General features: G+C 39.9%; 2 protein-coding genes and 1 long non-coding RNA gene across 4 annotated transcripts; 1 reads left to right on the plus strand and 2 right to left on the minus strand.

Moving 5' to 3' along the window:
* Positions 1-1,162: 1,162 nt before the first annotated feature.
* Positions 1,163-4,338, minus strand: LOC108017098 (facilitated trehalose transporter Tret1). The gene is made up of 7 exons (XM_036819222.3): positions 4,161-4,338; positions 3,986-4,103; positions 3,816-3,927; positions 3,617-3,747; positions 2,697-3,049; positions 1,952-2,364; positions 1,163-1,738 (listed from the first exon to the last, which is right to left on the minus strand). Exons 1-7 carry the CDS (start codon positions 4,240-4,242, stop codon positions 1,541-1,543), a joined length of 1,407 nt encoding a protein of 468 aa, XP_036675117.3. The 5' UTR covers positions 4,243-4,338; the 3' UTR covers positions 1,163-1,540.
* Positions 4,339-4,707: 369 nt separating this feature from the next.
* LOC108017112 (facilitated trehalose transporter Tret1) lies at positions 4,708-7,248 on the minus strand. Of its 2 annotated transcripts, none has more exons than XM_017084072.4 (7): positions 7,105-7,248; positions 6,931-7,045; positions 6,749-6,860; positions 6,563-6,693; positions 5,973-6,307; positions 5,378-5,790; positions 4,708-5,320 (listed from the first exon to the last, which is right to left on the minus strand). In XM_017084072.4, exons 1-7 carry the CDS (start codon positions 7,154-7,156, stop codon positions 5,123-5,125), a joined length of 1,356 nt encoding a protein of 451 aa, XP_016939561.4. In that variant the 5' UTR covers positions 7,157-7,248; the 3' UTR covers positions 4,708-5,122. The 2 variants fall into 2 exon arrangements, with proteins under 2 accessions (XP_016939561.4, XP_036675119.3); XM_036819224.3 differs by having other exon boundaries at positions 7,101-7,233.
* LOC118878053 (uncharacterized) lies at positions 6,890-7,499 on the plus strand. The gene is made up of 3 exons (XR_005014620.3): positions 6,890-6,997; positions 7,107-7,278; positions 7,359-7,499. It is a non-coding gene; the product is annotated as an uncharacterized lncRNA (long non-coding RNA).
* The last annotated feature ends 5,762 nt before the right edge of the window (positions 7,500-13,261 follow it).

The following is a 13,261-nucleotide window of genomic DNA, read 5'->3' on the forward strand; positions in this document are numbered from 1 at the left end:
TAGCCGCGATTGTTTGGCCAACTTTTGGGCCTCTTTTTACCGGGCTTTCGATCTGGATTTGGGGAGTGGTTGCAACAGTGCCTGGGCCCACACACTGGGTATTGTGGGACCACGACCACCGACTTCCGACAAGTCATCCAGGGCTGACCCATCAGCCCGGTTGATTATCAACTTAATCAGCGGCGGCTAATTGCACTCCGCCGCCGCATTTGCACTTAGCCTAAATGCAATAAGTGCAGCTAAGTTGGAGTTGTTACAAATTTCCGCCTGTCAGCAGACCCTCTAGATCCCATTTCCACCGAGTGACAGAAAAACGTGTGAAAATTATGAAACTGCATTTTGATGCAACGTCTGCGGGTAAGTGGATGTGGATCGAGATGGGGATGGACTCCCGAAATAAGAAACTCCCCCCACTCAAAATGTGAGCATTAGACAGTGCCTCTGTGGATTTTGCGACTCCAGCTCCAGCTCCAGCTCCATCTTCGTTTCGTTTCGACTTGGCTTTGTTTGGTCTACATCGTCTCTGGAGATCTGAGCGAGATTTGTGTGTCCTGTCATAGAGATCAAATTTTCTTTTCTCCTCGCTCACATTGCGCCGCTTAATTTGCACTGAAACTGCATTTGCGGCGCTCCAAAGTGCCCGTCGTAGCAGCAAAATAAATAATTTTTATTGTGTTGAATTTATGAGTCATTGTTTGGCTCTTTGGATCTTCGGTTGCTGGCTTTATCTTATACGCTTTTGCGAGTTCATTAATTCTGCATCGCAGCGTAATCGCAGGGAAAACGACTGGGCAAAAGAGTTTTCTTGTTGCATCGCAGGCTTATCGCTGCAAAATGCAGTAACAAACAATACTCAGTTGAAATATAAAAGAAAAAATCTTTATGATTTTCATCCGCAGTTTGAAAGAATTTTTTTAAAGATTATATGTAGAAAATGTTGTTTCCTTTGCTTTAAGTTAACTCAAATCATCATAATCTTTTTAAAAATAAAACTATAAAGCAAGTTCAATGATGCGGTGTTTTTTGTCAATTTTGAATTATGAAGTATTAGTTACGTCACCCAATTCTCAGCACTTTTTGAGATTAATTTTTCACCACAACTCTTAAGGTAAGCCGCTTAACTTTGTCTTGTAAACGACTCGTCACTTTTTCCATTATTAACTTATTTTTATAAATAAATCTTTAATCATCTTTTTACAATCACAAACTAATATATTGAAGTAGATAATATCTATAAGTAACTTAAGCCTATTCATTTACAATTTTCGCGCTTATCAATCACAAGATCACAGCACCGAGACTTTCTCCCAGCAAAATGAAATTGAATTTCTATGTATAGAAATCCGAAAGAAAACCGCAATGCTCGAAAATTGAATTAGGTTCAAGAGTTCAGGATGAGCCGTTGCCGCCATTGTGCCACAAATTATTGAGTGAGTACTCTTGACATGGGAGCATTTGGGATCCCGCAGCTTATGCAATGGGTTCGCACCGCCAACAAAAGCTACAATGTGGCGTGGCCGCCGGGCCGAGGTTGACGTCATCAGTGCGTCATCAGCTTTCCTTTGGTCTCCGGCAGAAACAGTCCCAAGACAATGAATCCAAAGAGGCACATGCCCGACGACATGAACATGGTGGCAGCCAGGCCCTGATCGTAGATCATGGTGGGGTAGATCTTCAGACTCACAAAGATAAATCCGCTGAAGGTGGCCATGCTCAAGGAGGTGCCAATGGAGCGAATCTGCAATTAGCAAGGATGAAATTATATGATAGAAGGATAGAAATCTACTCTTAGTTAGAGATCTATAAGAGATTAGTTTTTGACAATATATTTTTGAAAGTATTTACAATTAAGGGCTACACACTACACAGTGTGTTACAAACCAGAAACCCACTAATATCTTTCATGCTGCAAAGCCCCTATTTCCCATTGATTTTTTTGTAAAGTACTCACCTTAGCTGGCAGCAGCTCAATTATGATGATGAAGATAAGGGCTATGACTCCCAGTGATGCAATGCAGGCCACGAAACACATTATTACCAAGGGCAGCCAGCCATTCTGGTCCAGGAACTCCGGCGAGGCGAAACACTTCAGCAGAGCGATGGCCAGCTCACCCGATCCCATGCCACCCATCGAGGTGAGCAGCAGGACACGACGTCCCAGGCGGTCCACCAGGGCCACAGCACTGAAGATGCCCACCAGCTGGGCAGCTCCCACCACAATGGTGCAGGTGTTCGGGTCCAGTTTGTTGCCCAGCTCCGCAAAGATGTGCGATGTGTAGTTGAAGATGGCAAAGCTCCCTGACAGCTGATTGCAGATGATCAGCACGAAGATCAGGCCGAATATCTTAAGCGTGGGTACGTTGACTGCAAGGGTACACAAGGAATAATAACATGAAATATAGTCTTATGCAATATTATCCATGGATAGAAAATAATACGTAGCATTATTTATAAGAGTAAAGATACTATGGACGTGATATTTCATGATTATAACATTTGTGTATCTTTAACAAACCCGCGTTTAGTACTTTAAATTGTTATTCTTCGAGATGGTAATCATCGGCAATAATTGTTATCAGAACAAGAGTGACGAAGTAGCCCACCCCTTGCCTTTGATCAGTTTTATCTTTGATATAACTTATTTAAATATGATGATCACACAACTTTATCTATATTTAGCTTCATATCTCACTCACTGAAATCTCGCCAAGAAATGCTCTCGGTGACACCACCGCTGAGAACCTGAAGCCGAAAGGTGTCGAACTCTATTTTAGCCGCGTCCTGCTTAGAAGCCTCCTTGTCAGATGTAGTAGGTGGCTTTAGATTCTTGTAGAAGTAGAAGGACTTTTCCGCCTGGTCATCGCGTCCACGCCTCAGCAAATACTGTGGTGTCTCCGACAAGCCAATAACTGCCAGCATAAACACCACTGGCAGGGCGACGATAATGCACGGCATCAGGTAATACGAGAGATACGAGGCCAGTGTAAAGCCCACGATCATGCCGATGCTTACGTACATCATGGCCATTGACGACAGGGCTCCGCGAACGCTGGAAGAATTGGGATGTTCTATTATTATTTCTGAAAGAAATCGGCTTGTTCGTTTAGCTTTCATAAGGATCTATCTAACTATAGCACAAATTTAACTAATCCAACATGGATTGATGTTCCCTAAACTGAATTTCAGAAAGCTCTTTGTAATATAACCGTTGAAATTATGTATTATATGTTGTTGGATTATAATTGATAAAATACTTTAAAAATTAAAATAAAGCTGAAAATTGCCTTAGTACTTCAGTTAATTTAAACAAGAAAGTAAAATTGAATTACCAAGATAAGATGCCTAATAAATCATTGTTTTACGTGAAGTAGGGGACTCGCTGCTTGAATAATCCAAATGTAGACAATCTTTAATTCCGAGTACTTCATTATAAATAACAAATATTTCCCCGAGCTCTATCTAATCGTCGAAAGTCAGACAAAAGTGTGTCCGTACTATTGAATATAATAACGCATTCTGGGCGTATCAGCTGCACGTAAAACTTGAAATAATCTATAATTAATAGATTACCTTTAATCCCAGTGGTTGGTCCTCACTCGAAAATGACGCCACTTACCTATTATCGGCTATCTCCGCTATGAATATGGGTAAAACTACATAGCAGCCGCCACCGGACATTCCCGCCAGAAATCTTCCAGCATAAAGATACGTGACGTCCTGCGCGCAATAGATAAGGATCCAATAAATCTAAAGAATACAAAACAACACGGTGAAGTGACTCAAGCTCTTGGGAAACCCCTTCAAACTTTATCTACCATATTAGGTATGGCCAGGAAGTACATGCACAGTTTACGACCCAAACGATCGAGTAGCAGTCCAAAGATTATATTGCCAGTCAGCGAGCCTAGGCCGATAAGTGATCCAACCCTGACAATATAGGCCAATTTTACCAAAGTGCTTCCATATGATATGGAAATGATCTTACCATGAGGCCTCGACAATGGTCAGTGGTTCTCCCAGAGGACTTTCGTCGGAACCCAGGAGTCGTAGAGAGGGCGACAACCACCCCACGGCAATTCCATGGGTCAGCGTCATAATGTGCACTACGATTAATCAACTTTTCATTAATTGTTCCTGCTATCCTCCGAATTCTCACCCACCCGTCATGGTGGCAATAAATTGCCATCGGTAGCGCGCACTAAAAACACTTAACTTCTGCGGTTGACTTGAATCGAAAGTCATTTCGGCGGCTTTGATTTAAGATTCCTAAAAGTATTCCGCTTTTGGATTACAAATTAACCACTGGGCGGTCGTGCGCCTACTGAGAGTTCTCACTTTGGGTGGCAAACGTATTTGTAGTGGAAATCACGTCTAGATACGCCTTCTTCCCAATCTTCTCGGGATTGTAAACAATAATGACGATTATAAAGTTGTTGCAGATAAGATAATTGCTAAGTAGCCACTAACTTTTTATCGCTGATTAATGCACTACGTTTTTGTTTGGAGAGGTCTGGTAAAGGAAGTCTGTAAATTTTGTTGCAAGCAAATGCCTATAAAAAACAAATCACTCGATAGTAAGGCTAGTCTTACTGTTGAACTTGTTGGATGCGAGCAATAGGACTATGTAAATTTGAACAAATGACAATGTTTAAAAAGATAAACAAACCCATTGTAAACAAAATAGTTGTAAAGAGTAATTTTACTTTATTAAGGTAATTAGAGCTTACAGTTTTTATGGATGCTTTTTAAATTTTCACTTTTTAACAGTATGTCGATCACGAAAGTATATTCTGGCAACATGATATTTTAACCAGGGGCTGAAGATAAAAAAGGAACAGATATCCCACTTTTGTATGCTTTCTTATCAACCGAAAATGGCAACAGGGGAATAATTATTATGACATCAATTAAGTTGGAAGCTTGTTTCAACAGGCCTTGAAATTCGCACACCATTCAATTTTTATCTTGCAGCTATTTGGTTGTTTCCATTTATTATTATTAGGTTAAAGTAATTTATCATTATGATAGCAATCTGTCACTAAGGACCGATTTTACCAAACGCAGCAGATTGTCACTTATCTAAAAAAAAGTGAAATCGAAGTGCACTGGTTTTAGTAACCCATTATTGGGTCAGACTCTTTCCTCTGGTCTCAGGCAAAAATACGCCCAGCACTATCAAGCCCACAAGGCAGAAACCTGCCGACATGAACATTGTGATATGCACTCCATACTTGTTGATCATCACGGGATACGTCATGAGGGCCATAAATACTGCGCAACTTAGTCCGCACATGCTTAGGGAGACGCCTGGTGCGCGAATCTGCAAGATATGACTGCTTAGCCAAGTCCATCGACACCCTCCCAAACACAAGCTTACCTTAAATGGCAGAAGTTCGACGATAATGACAAACGTCAGAGCCACCACTCCCACCGATGACGTATAAGCCGCAATGCACATTAAAGTCAGCGCAATCCAGAAATGGGTATTCAAGTAGTCCTGCGAGGCAAGGGACTTTAGTAGACCCACACCGAGCTCAGCCAGACCCATCCCAGCCAGCGATGGGATCAACAGCCATCGACGACCCACTCGATCCACAAGTATCACGGCGCTGGCTAGGCCAAAAAGCTGCACGACACCCAGAAAAATGGCACACTTATTCGGTTCCATCCTGCTGCCGAGCTGTGCGAAGATGGACGACGCGTAGTTGAAGATGGCAAAGGATCCAGACATCTGATTGCACACCAGCAGTACAGCGATCAGGGAGAAAGCCTTTGCCGAGTCCTTGGTACCTGAGTTTAAAGTCAAATTAGTGTCCGGTTTATTATACTTTAAGGATAGCTTAAGAGTTCAAAAAAATTTTGAACTAGGGTCCAAATGACACAAGATGAATTCGCGACCGTGGTTTGTTGGTTCAATTTACATTAATATGATTTTGTTTTTCATATTCCAATAACATAAATATCTAACTTACAGAAATCTGAAATTTTAACCTTTTCTTGAATGCCGCCGCCTAGAGCTTTGTCCCGATATATTATGAACTGCTCTTTGTTTTCGTCTTGTTTGGTCGGGTCCTTAGACAAATTCTTGTAGAAGTAAAAGGACCTCTCGGCCTTTTCCACACGACCCCGTTTCAGCAAATCTTGTGGCGGCTCCGGAAAAGGAATGAGGAGACAGAAAAAGGCAATAGGCAGGAGTATGACGACACATGGTAGCACATGGTAGGATATGTAATAAACCATTACAAACCCTAAAGTAAGGCCGCCGCAGAGAGTCAGCATGAAAAAAGAACTTAAGGTTCCCCGGACGCTTGAAGAAAAAGGGATATTTATTATTAATACATTTTTGAAATCGTTAAAACAAATATTAATACGATGGTCTCAGCCTTTCTAATTCTCAGTGGTTGTAAGAATAATATAAATACGTATTAATCATTGTTTTCCAAATAATTCTATTTCAATTTTTCATTGATATCTATCTGATCGTTCGATGACTGGCGAACATTTAAAAAAAACCTTGTAAAACTTAAAATTATTGATCACAGCCTTATTTGGAGTGACATACTTATTATCAGATACTTCCGCGATAAATATAGGAAAGGAAACTATCATAGTACCACCAGATATTCCCAACAAGATACGAGCCACATGCAGATATACTGATTTGTTTGCGAAGTAGATTAAAATCCAGTTTATCTGAAAAAAATGTCTTAGGAGTAAACACCTGAATACTGAGGAGCATTCTATCTACCACATTTGGTATGGGCGCGAAATACATGCACTTCTTAAGTCCAAATAATGCGATCGGGAAGCAAATAAATACATTACAAAGCAGAGAGCCAAAACCAAACATAGCGCCGATCCTGTCAATCAGATTTAAGTCAGTTATTGTTATATATAAACATAAATTTAACAAATTCATTTCTTACATACCACATTACCTCGCTAACGTCAATTGGACCAACCGGACTATTTTTGGACCTCAGGAGGGGGAGAGTAGGTGAGAACCATCCCAGGGATATTCCATGAGTTATCGACATAAGGCACACTAAAATAAAATATCATATATCAGCGGTTGAAATAATGCAACAGCAAGTTCTCACCCACAGGTCAACGTGGAAGTCAACTGCCAACGAACGCGCTTGCTCCAGATTCCCATGTTCTGAGATTAAATAAAATTTCTACATATCACGTAGAACGTAGGTTGGAAACCATCATTGAATATATGAAAGTGACTTTATATATCAAAGAAAATAAATTTTGGTTGAGTGTTATGACAATGTAAGTATGATATCGTTTTCCCGAAAAACGTATAAATTGTTTGCTTATTATTTATTCTTAATTAATATTCTATTTCTCAGATTGGAAACATTCTGACCATCATTAAACTAAGGAATATTTGAATTACCAAAAAAAAATTAATTTTTATTGAAAGATATGACAATGCAAATATGATTGCCGTTTTTTGAAAAATAAAAAATGAAAGAATTGTGGAAAGAATACGTGGAAGTACCTTGTGTGATAACAATGTAATTATTATCAGGGTATTCCCTAAACTGTTGAATTGCTGAATTGTTGAATTTTGGTCAGCTGTTAATCAGCTGTTCCATACAAAGTCAACTTTCAGAAATTTCAGAAATTCAACAGCCTCGGGGCTGTTGAAAATTTTGTTGAATTGCTGAAAACCAGAGTTGTCGCTGTTCTCGACTAAAAGTAAGTGGGTACCTCTAGTCACATGTAAACCTGGAGGAATTGCCATCATATAAAATATGCAAATAAAAACAAGGGAGAACGCTATAGTCGAGTACCTCGACTATCAGATACCCGTTACTCAGCTAAATGGAGATATGCAAGCAGCAAAGCGAGATTAAAATGCGCCACCTACCGGCGGTATACAGATTTAAGCGTTATGGGCGTTAGAGTGGGCGTGGCAAATTTTTTTTTGGATCAATCGATAGGTATTGACGAGACCAATACATTTCAGTTAAAAATTTTTATCTAGCATGAAAATTGTGGGCGTCACAGGGTTTTGCGGTTTGTGGGCGTTAAAGTGGGCGTGGCAAACTTTTTTTTGGGTCAATCGATAGGTATTGATGAGAACATTACATTTCAGTTAAAATTTTCTACCTAACATGAAAACTGTAGGAGCCACAGTTTTGGGCGGTTTGTGGGCGTTAGAGTGGGCGTGGCAGTCTACTGAAACAAACTTGCGCTGCGTAGGAAGCTCAGGAATCTGCACGCCAAATCTCAATAGCCTAGCTCCCATAGTTTCCGAGATCTCAGCGTTCATCCGGACAGACGGACAGACGGACAGACGGACATGGCTAGATCGACTCGGCTAGTGATCCTGATCAAGAATATATATACTTTATGGGGTCGGAAACGCTTCCTTCTGCCTGTTACATACTTTAAGACGAATCTAGTATACCCTTTTACTCTACGAGTAACGGGTATAAATATCTGATAGGATGCTGCCTGTTAGCAGTTCTAATAGTTTAGTTTTTTGGCTTATTCTCGGCATTTTCCTTAATTAAATCTTTGGTGAACACAGACTGGCAATTTGACAATCTAACAAACAGCTGACATCTTAAAATTGAAAATTCAACAGGGTACTTTTAGGGTCGTTACCCTAATTGCTGAAATTTTCTGTTAAATTTTCAACAATTCAACAGTTTAGAGAATACCCTGGATATTTTGCTTGGAAAATATAAAAAGCCACTTTGAAGATTTTAATTCGTTGAAATTGATTTGATTGATCAATACCTATTTTCATCCTGAGAATAGTAACAACCGCCCTGTTGTTTTAAAAGTCTTGACTAACTAAGTTAAACGTACTTTGGAACGTACTTTGGCATGGTCACTAGTACCGCTACCGTCCGCTAGGTGCGTGGCGATGATATCGGCAGTGATTCCCGCGCCAATAGAAAGTGCTAATAATCGTTTGACTTCCATACATCCATTCCGTTTCGGTCCATCAGTGTAGTGAAACCCCTTCAGAGAGCTACAAAATTGCGAATACAAATGAAACTCACTTTTATCTTATGTTTACTCATAACACAGATGACAACAAAGTAGATGAGGAAATGCTCTACTCATTGAGATTATGGTACCCAAATAACAAAATCATAAAATTCGCGGAACCGTGTGTATTTTATCTCTCAACAATTAGGTCCCACAGAGATATTATCAAAAACGAAAAAAATAGGCAAGGCAATCAAACAGCATGACAACAAGTTAATGCCGAGTGGGGGAGAATCTCTCCCCAAGACAAACATCGGTTTATCGGGTTCCAATCGGCGATCGTGTCACAATAAATGATTTTCCTGTGATCAAGTTATTATCGGCAGTTCCTGGCCCCACTCAGGCAGTCAGTCTCTCATCGACTGTCTCGGCTGGCCGCTTATATCGATCGATAATGAGGGGTTCCTGTGCTACCAGCTCGCCAACTTTTGGCCGCGGCTTACATAAATCTCAGTTGCATTTTAATGCACAAAAACGGCCCCATCGTGATTCCTTTTGGAAGACTCAGTCTTCGTCGTAGTCGGGTTTCGTGGCTGGAGCTCTGCACGGTCGGAGGTCATGCCCTGCGGTTTGTTGTGCCGTTTGTAAAATGCTCAATAAAAAATATCAAATTTTTTCTGTGTCATTTGCATCTGGCTGCAATCCACGGCAAGCCGTGACCATATTACAACCCAGTCCGGCACTTTGACACAGCCAAGGCAATAAGTACCCATGCTTCGCTTCTTTGGTGGCCGACCCGCTTGTCTTTCATCATTAGCACACAATTGTTCACTGGGCTCGAATGCTAAGATATCACTTTCGTTTGTTCATCTGTCAGAGCGGATAAATGGTGCACCAAAAGCACTGACAAGCTCGGATTTTAGATTTCAGGCATTAACATTACTTTTCACCAGCTTATCTGGTTTGGCTAACATTCCGGGTGGATGATGCACTTTATACGGGTAAATGTGGAGTTCTATCCAACAGGTTGGTTAACTAACCTTATTGTATAAGCTGATTCACTTTAATTTATTTGTGGCTTAAACAACAGATTGAGTCTTTTAGATGTTTTATAAGAAACATAAATTGATGTCATTAAGTGCTTTCGAATTCAGTGATTTTGCGGCTGTCGTCGATATTTCAGAAGTGACAATTATTACTGTTTAATGTTTATTTATTTTATGAAGATTATTAATGAAGGAACTTTTATATGAATTAAAAAATGAAAGATAAACAATTTATTAGCTGTCTTTACTTAAAAGGTTGCAACATAAGTTTGAAGCTAAAACAATATAGCTTACTATACTTTGATTTATTTCCATACATTTTTCTGACCTCTTGGGTAAAACAAAGTGCTAAGAAAGTCTGAGAACCTTCCAAGGACTTCGAATCGAGAAGATTATTTAAAATATATGTTAAATAAAATGCAGTAAAAATAAAACATTTATCAAAGCTACCGAAAAATATAACCTATGAACATTAATCATAGTGTTATCTCCAACATTGATCTTGACAAATGTGGGTCGAGTCCGAGATACTTTGAAAATCAGCCTCGACAAAAATATATAACATAATTTCAGCGACTCTCTCACATGAAAAGGGCCAAGAATGTGGGCAAACTAAACAAAGAAAAAACAAATGCCGCGCCTAAATATCAACTGGAGATTCCCAAAAAAGTGAACAATTAATTCAACAAATTGTGGCTGCTGCACCGGGTAAGAAAAAAGGAGGCTTTGGGGCTCTAGCCGAAAGCTGAATGAATGACGGCATGAATGGATGAGTAATTGAAGGCAGCGAGTATTGTTCTCAGGCTGGCGAGCACGTTGACACAGAGCCGAGTGTGGGTGTTTCACCCGGAGTAGATATATCCACCAGATACTTTTGGTGGCCCAGCATGACTGCGACCGAGACGATCGGGGCCCCTAGCCATGGCGAAAATCGCACGTTTCTATGCAAATCTTCTTCGCTTTTCAATCATCTACACGACTAGGCCACGGTGGCTTCTGTTTTATTTTTTTTATTTTTTTGGGATGGGGCTTCTTTTTGGTAGTTGTCCGGAGACGTTTTTGGGGGCCTGTAGGCAATAATTATCGCTTGCATTACGTATTTCGGCTGCTTCTCGCTTTTGTTTTCGGCTCGGCGACTGTGTGGCAATCTAACTGGGTTGGCATAGAAAACGGGCGTTAAAATTAACGGGAGTTAAATGGTTTTTCAATTCACAAAAGGCAAAGGCAACGCCGCGATTGCAAGAGGGCCCATCATCCATGCTTCTGTGATGGATAGTTTGGGGTTAAATATAGGCTAGATGCCTTCTTAGATACTTCTACAATGATTTGACACTTTGCCCGACCTCTCGGCTTTACCCACCGAATTTGCTGAATTACTTTTCAACAAACGGAAAACGACCTTTTAAGGTTGTTGCCCAATGTTCATAGTTGCACTAAGGGAGTGCTTAAATTTGTGTGTATTTTTCTGTGCTCCCTGTTTATTTGGCAATTAATTCGTTTTGTCAATGAGTTTGCTTTAACAATTTATTTAGCTCTATTCGGTCAAAGGTTGAGTCCTTGAAACCAAGACAGTCTAAGTGTATTTTAGATGTATTAAAAGTATTGAACTGCTGATTATTCTTGGAGTCTGCCTTTGTAACACTTTTTTAAGAAATAATTACTATATTTTTATGTTCCTAAAATGTTATAAAAAAATAAATGGGTATTGTTTTTTTTTTTTGACTATTCTTATTAGGAGCATCTAATAAAATTTTTATTGCTGGCCGATCGCTTGCCAGTTATCAGTTGAGCAATTCATTATAATTGCATGCAGCCTGCTTCGCCATTCTTAATGAGAAAAGCCACAAACTCAATGTCATTTGCATGGGGCAGACAGCAAAACATTGTCAATATCTTTTAATGGAAGGAACTACACCAACCAGTTAAGAGCCAGAACCAACTCGCTATTAAAGTCACGTTAAGCAGGCAAAAGGCAGAAGCGCCAACTGGCGGGTGATTACGACCGTCACTTCTGATTTTGAATAGAATCCAATGTTAATTTTACATGAACCGCCAGCAATTGGCGATGATCCAATGCTGGATAGCTACTGCCGTCTGCGCGATGCCCCATGGCTGGGGATTCGTGGGAACATTTGCGGCTGCCATTATTTGAGCATTTTCGCTACACCGAATCCATAATCACAGGCGCAATGAATCGGCATCTGCATCTGCCCCTGCCTTCGTGTGCAGAAGGAAGAAGACCTCGCTGCCGAGCCAAAGAGACGCAGATAAACCAAGCGAAAATCAAATAGCGATGTTATGCAACCAGGAGTTGCTGGGCCCAAAGAGGCTGCCCCAAAATCATAATAAAAACTGTCCACTGTCAACTCTTCAGCTGTCTTCCCTTTTGCTCCATTGTCTGGCAAGATTGGCTAGCAAGAAAATAGAAGTCGAGAAACAAGGCAAGAAACAAGAAACGCCTCAAGTCAAAAAGTCGTCACTGCGAGCATTTCGAATCTTTAATTTGCGATTTTGTTTGTTATGCCTTCCATGAGCGATCGAGCCATCGACCGACGATCCACCGACCCACCCCAGACCCCTGCTTCCAGTCCGAAAACCCTACAAGTGCTTCCCCTTCCTCATTAAAGGCTGATGGATTTCCAAACTGTCATCTTGCTGATTGACTGAAATCGATTTCGATTGAATGTGCCCAGCATTTAATGCAAGTTATGGCAAATAATGCAAAGGAGGTTAATCCTTTTTGCTGACATCCGATTAGAAGGCGTGCGAATATTACGTATAGGTAATAATTAAAGTATTGATTGACAAAAAATGTAATTTTTTTTTTCTGTGCAATTTGTTAAAAGATTCAACATTTTTATGACCATTGTTTTAATGATCTAAAGTAGAAATAATTGAAATTTTAAAGACTTGATTTGCTGATCAATTCAAAATATTATTATCCCAAACATTGTTTATAAGCACTTTAATGAAACATGAGGTAAAAGAAGTTTCCTATTTTATTAGACTTATTAAGGCCTGGTTATAATTATTTTGATCAACGTTTAGTGAATATTTACAGTATTCAAAGAATGCCTTTACTTTTGTAAGATACACAAAATGTTTATGAGATATGTTTATGATATAATACAATTTAAATAAAATATTATGCATACAAAAAACAACTATAACTAAAATCTGGCACTTCATATACGGTGATAGCTATTACGAACGTTAAAGATACGTTTTCTGAATAGGCTTTTCTTATTTTCACTTCA

The sequence above is a fragment of the Drosophila suzukii genome, chromosome 3 (assembly GCF_043229965.1).
Source record: "Drosophila suzukii chromosome 3, CBGP_Dsuzu_IsoJpt1.0, whole genome shotgun sequence".
In the NCBI taxonomy this organism is placed as follows: Eukaryota; Metazoa; Arthropoda; class Insecta; order Diptera; family Drosophilidae; genus Drosophila; species Drosophila suzukii.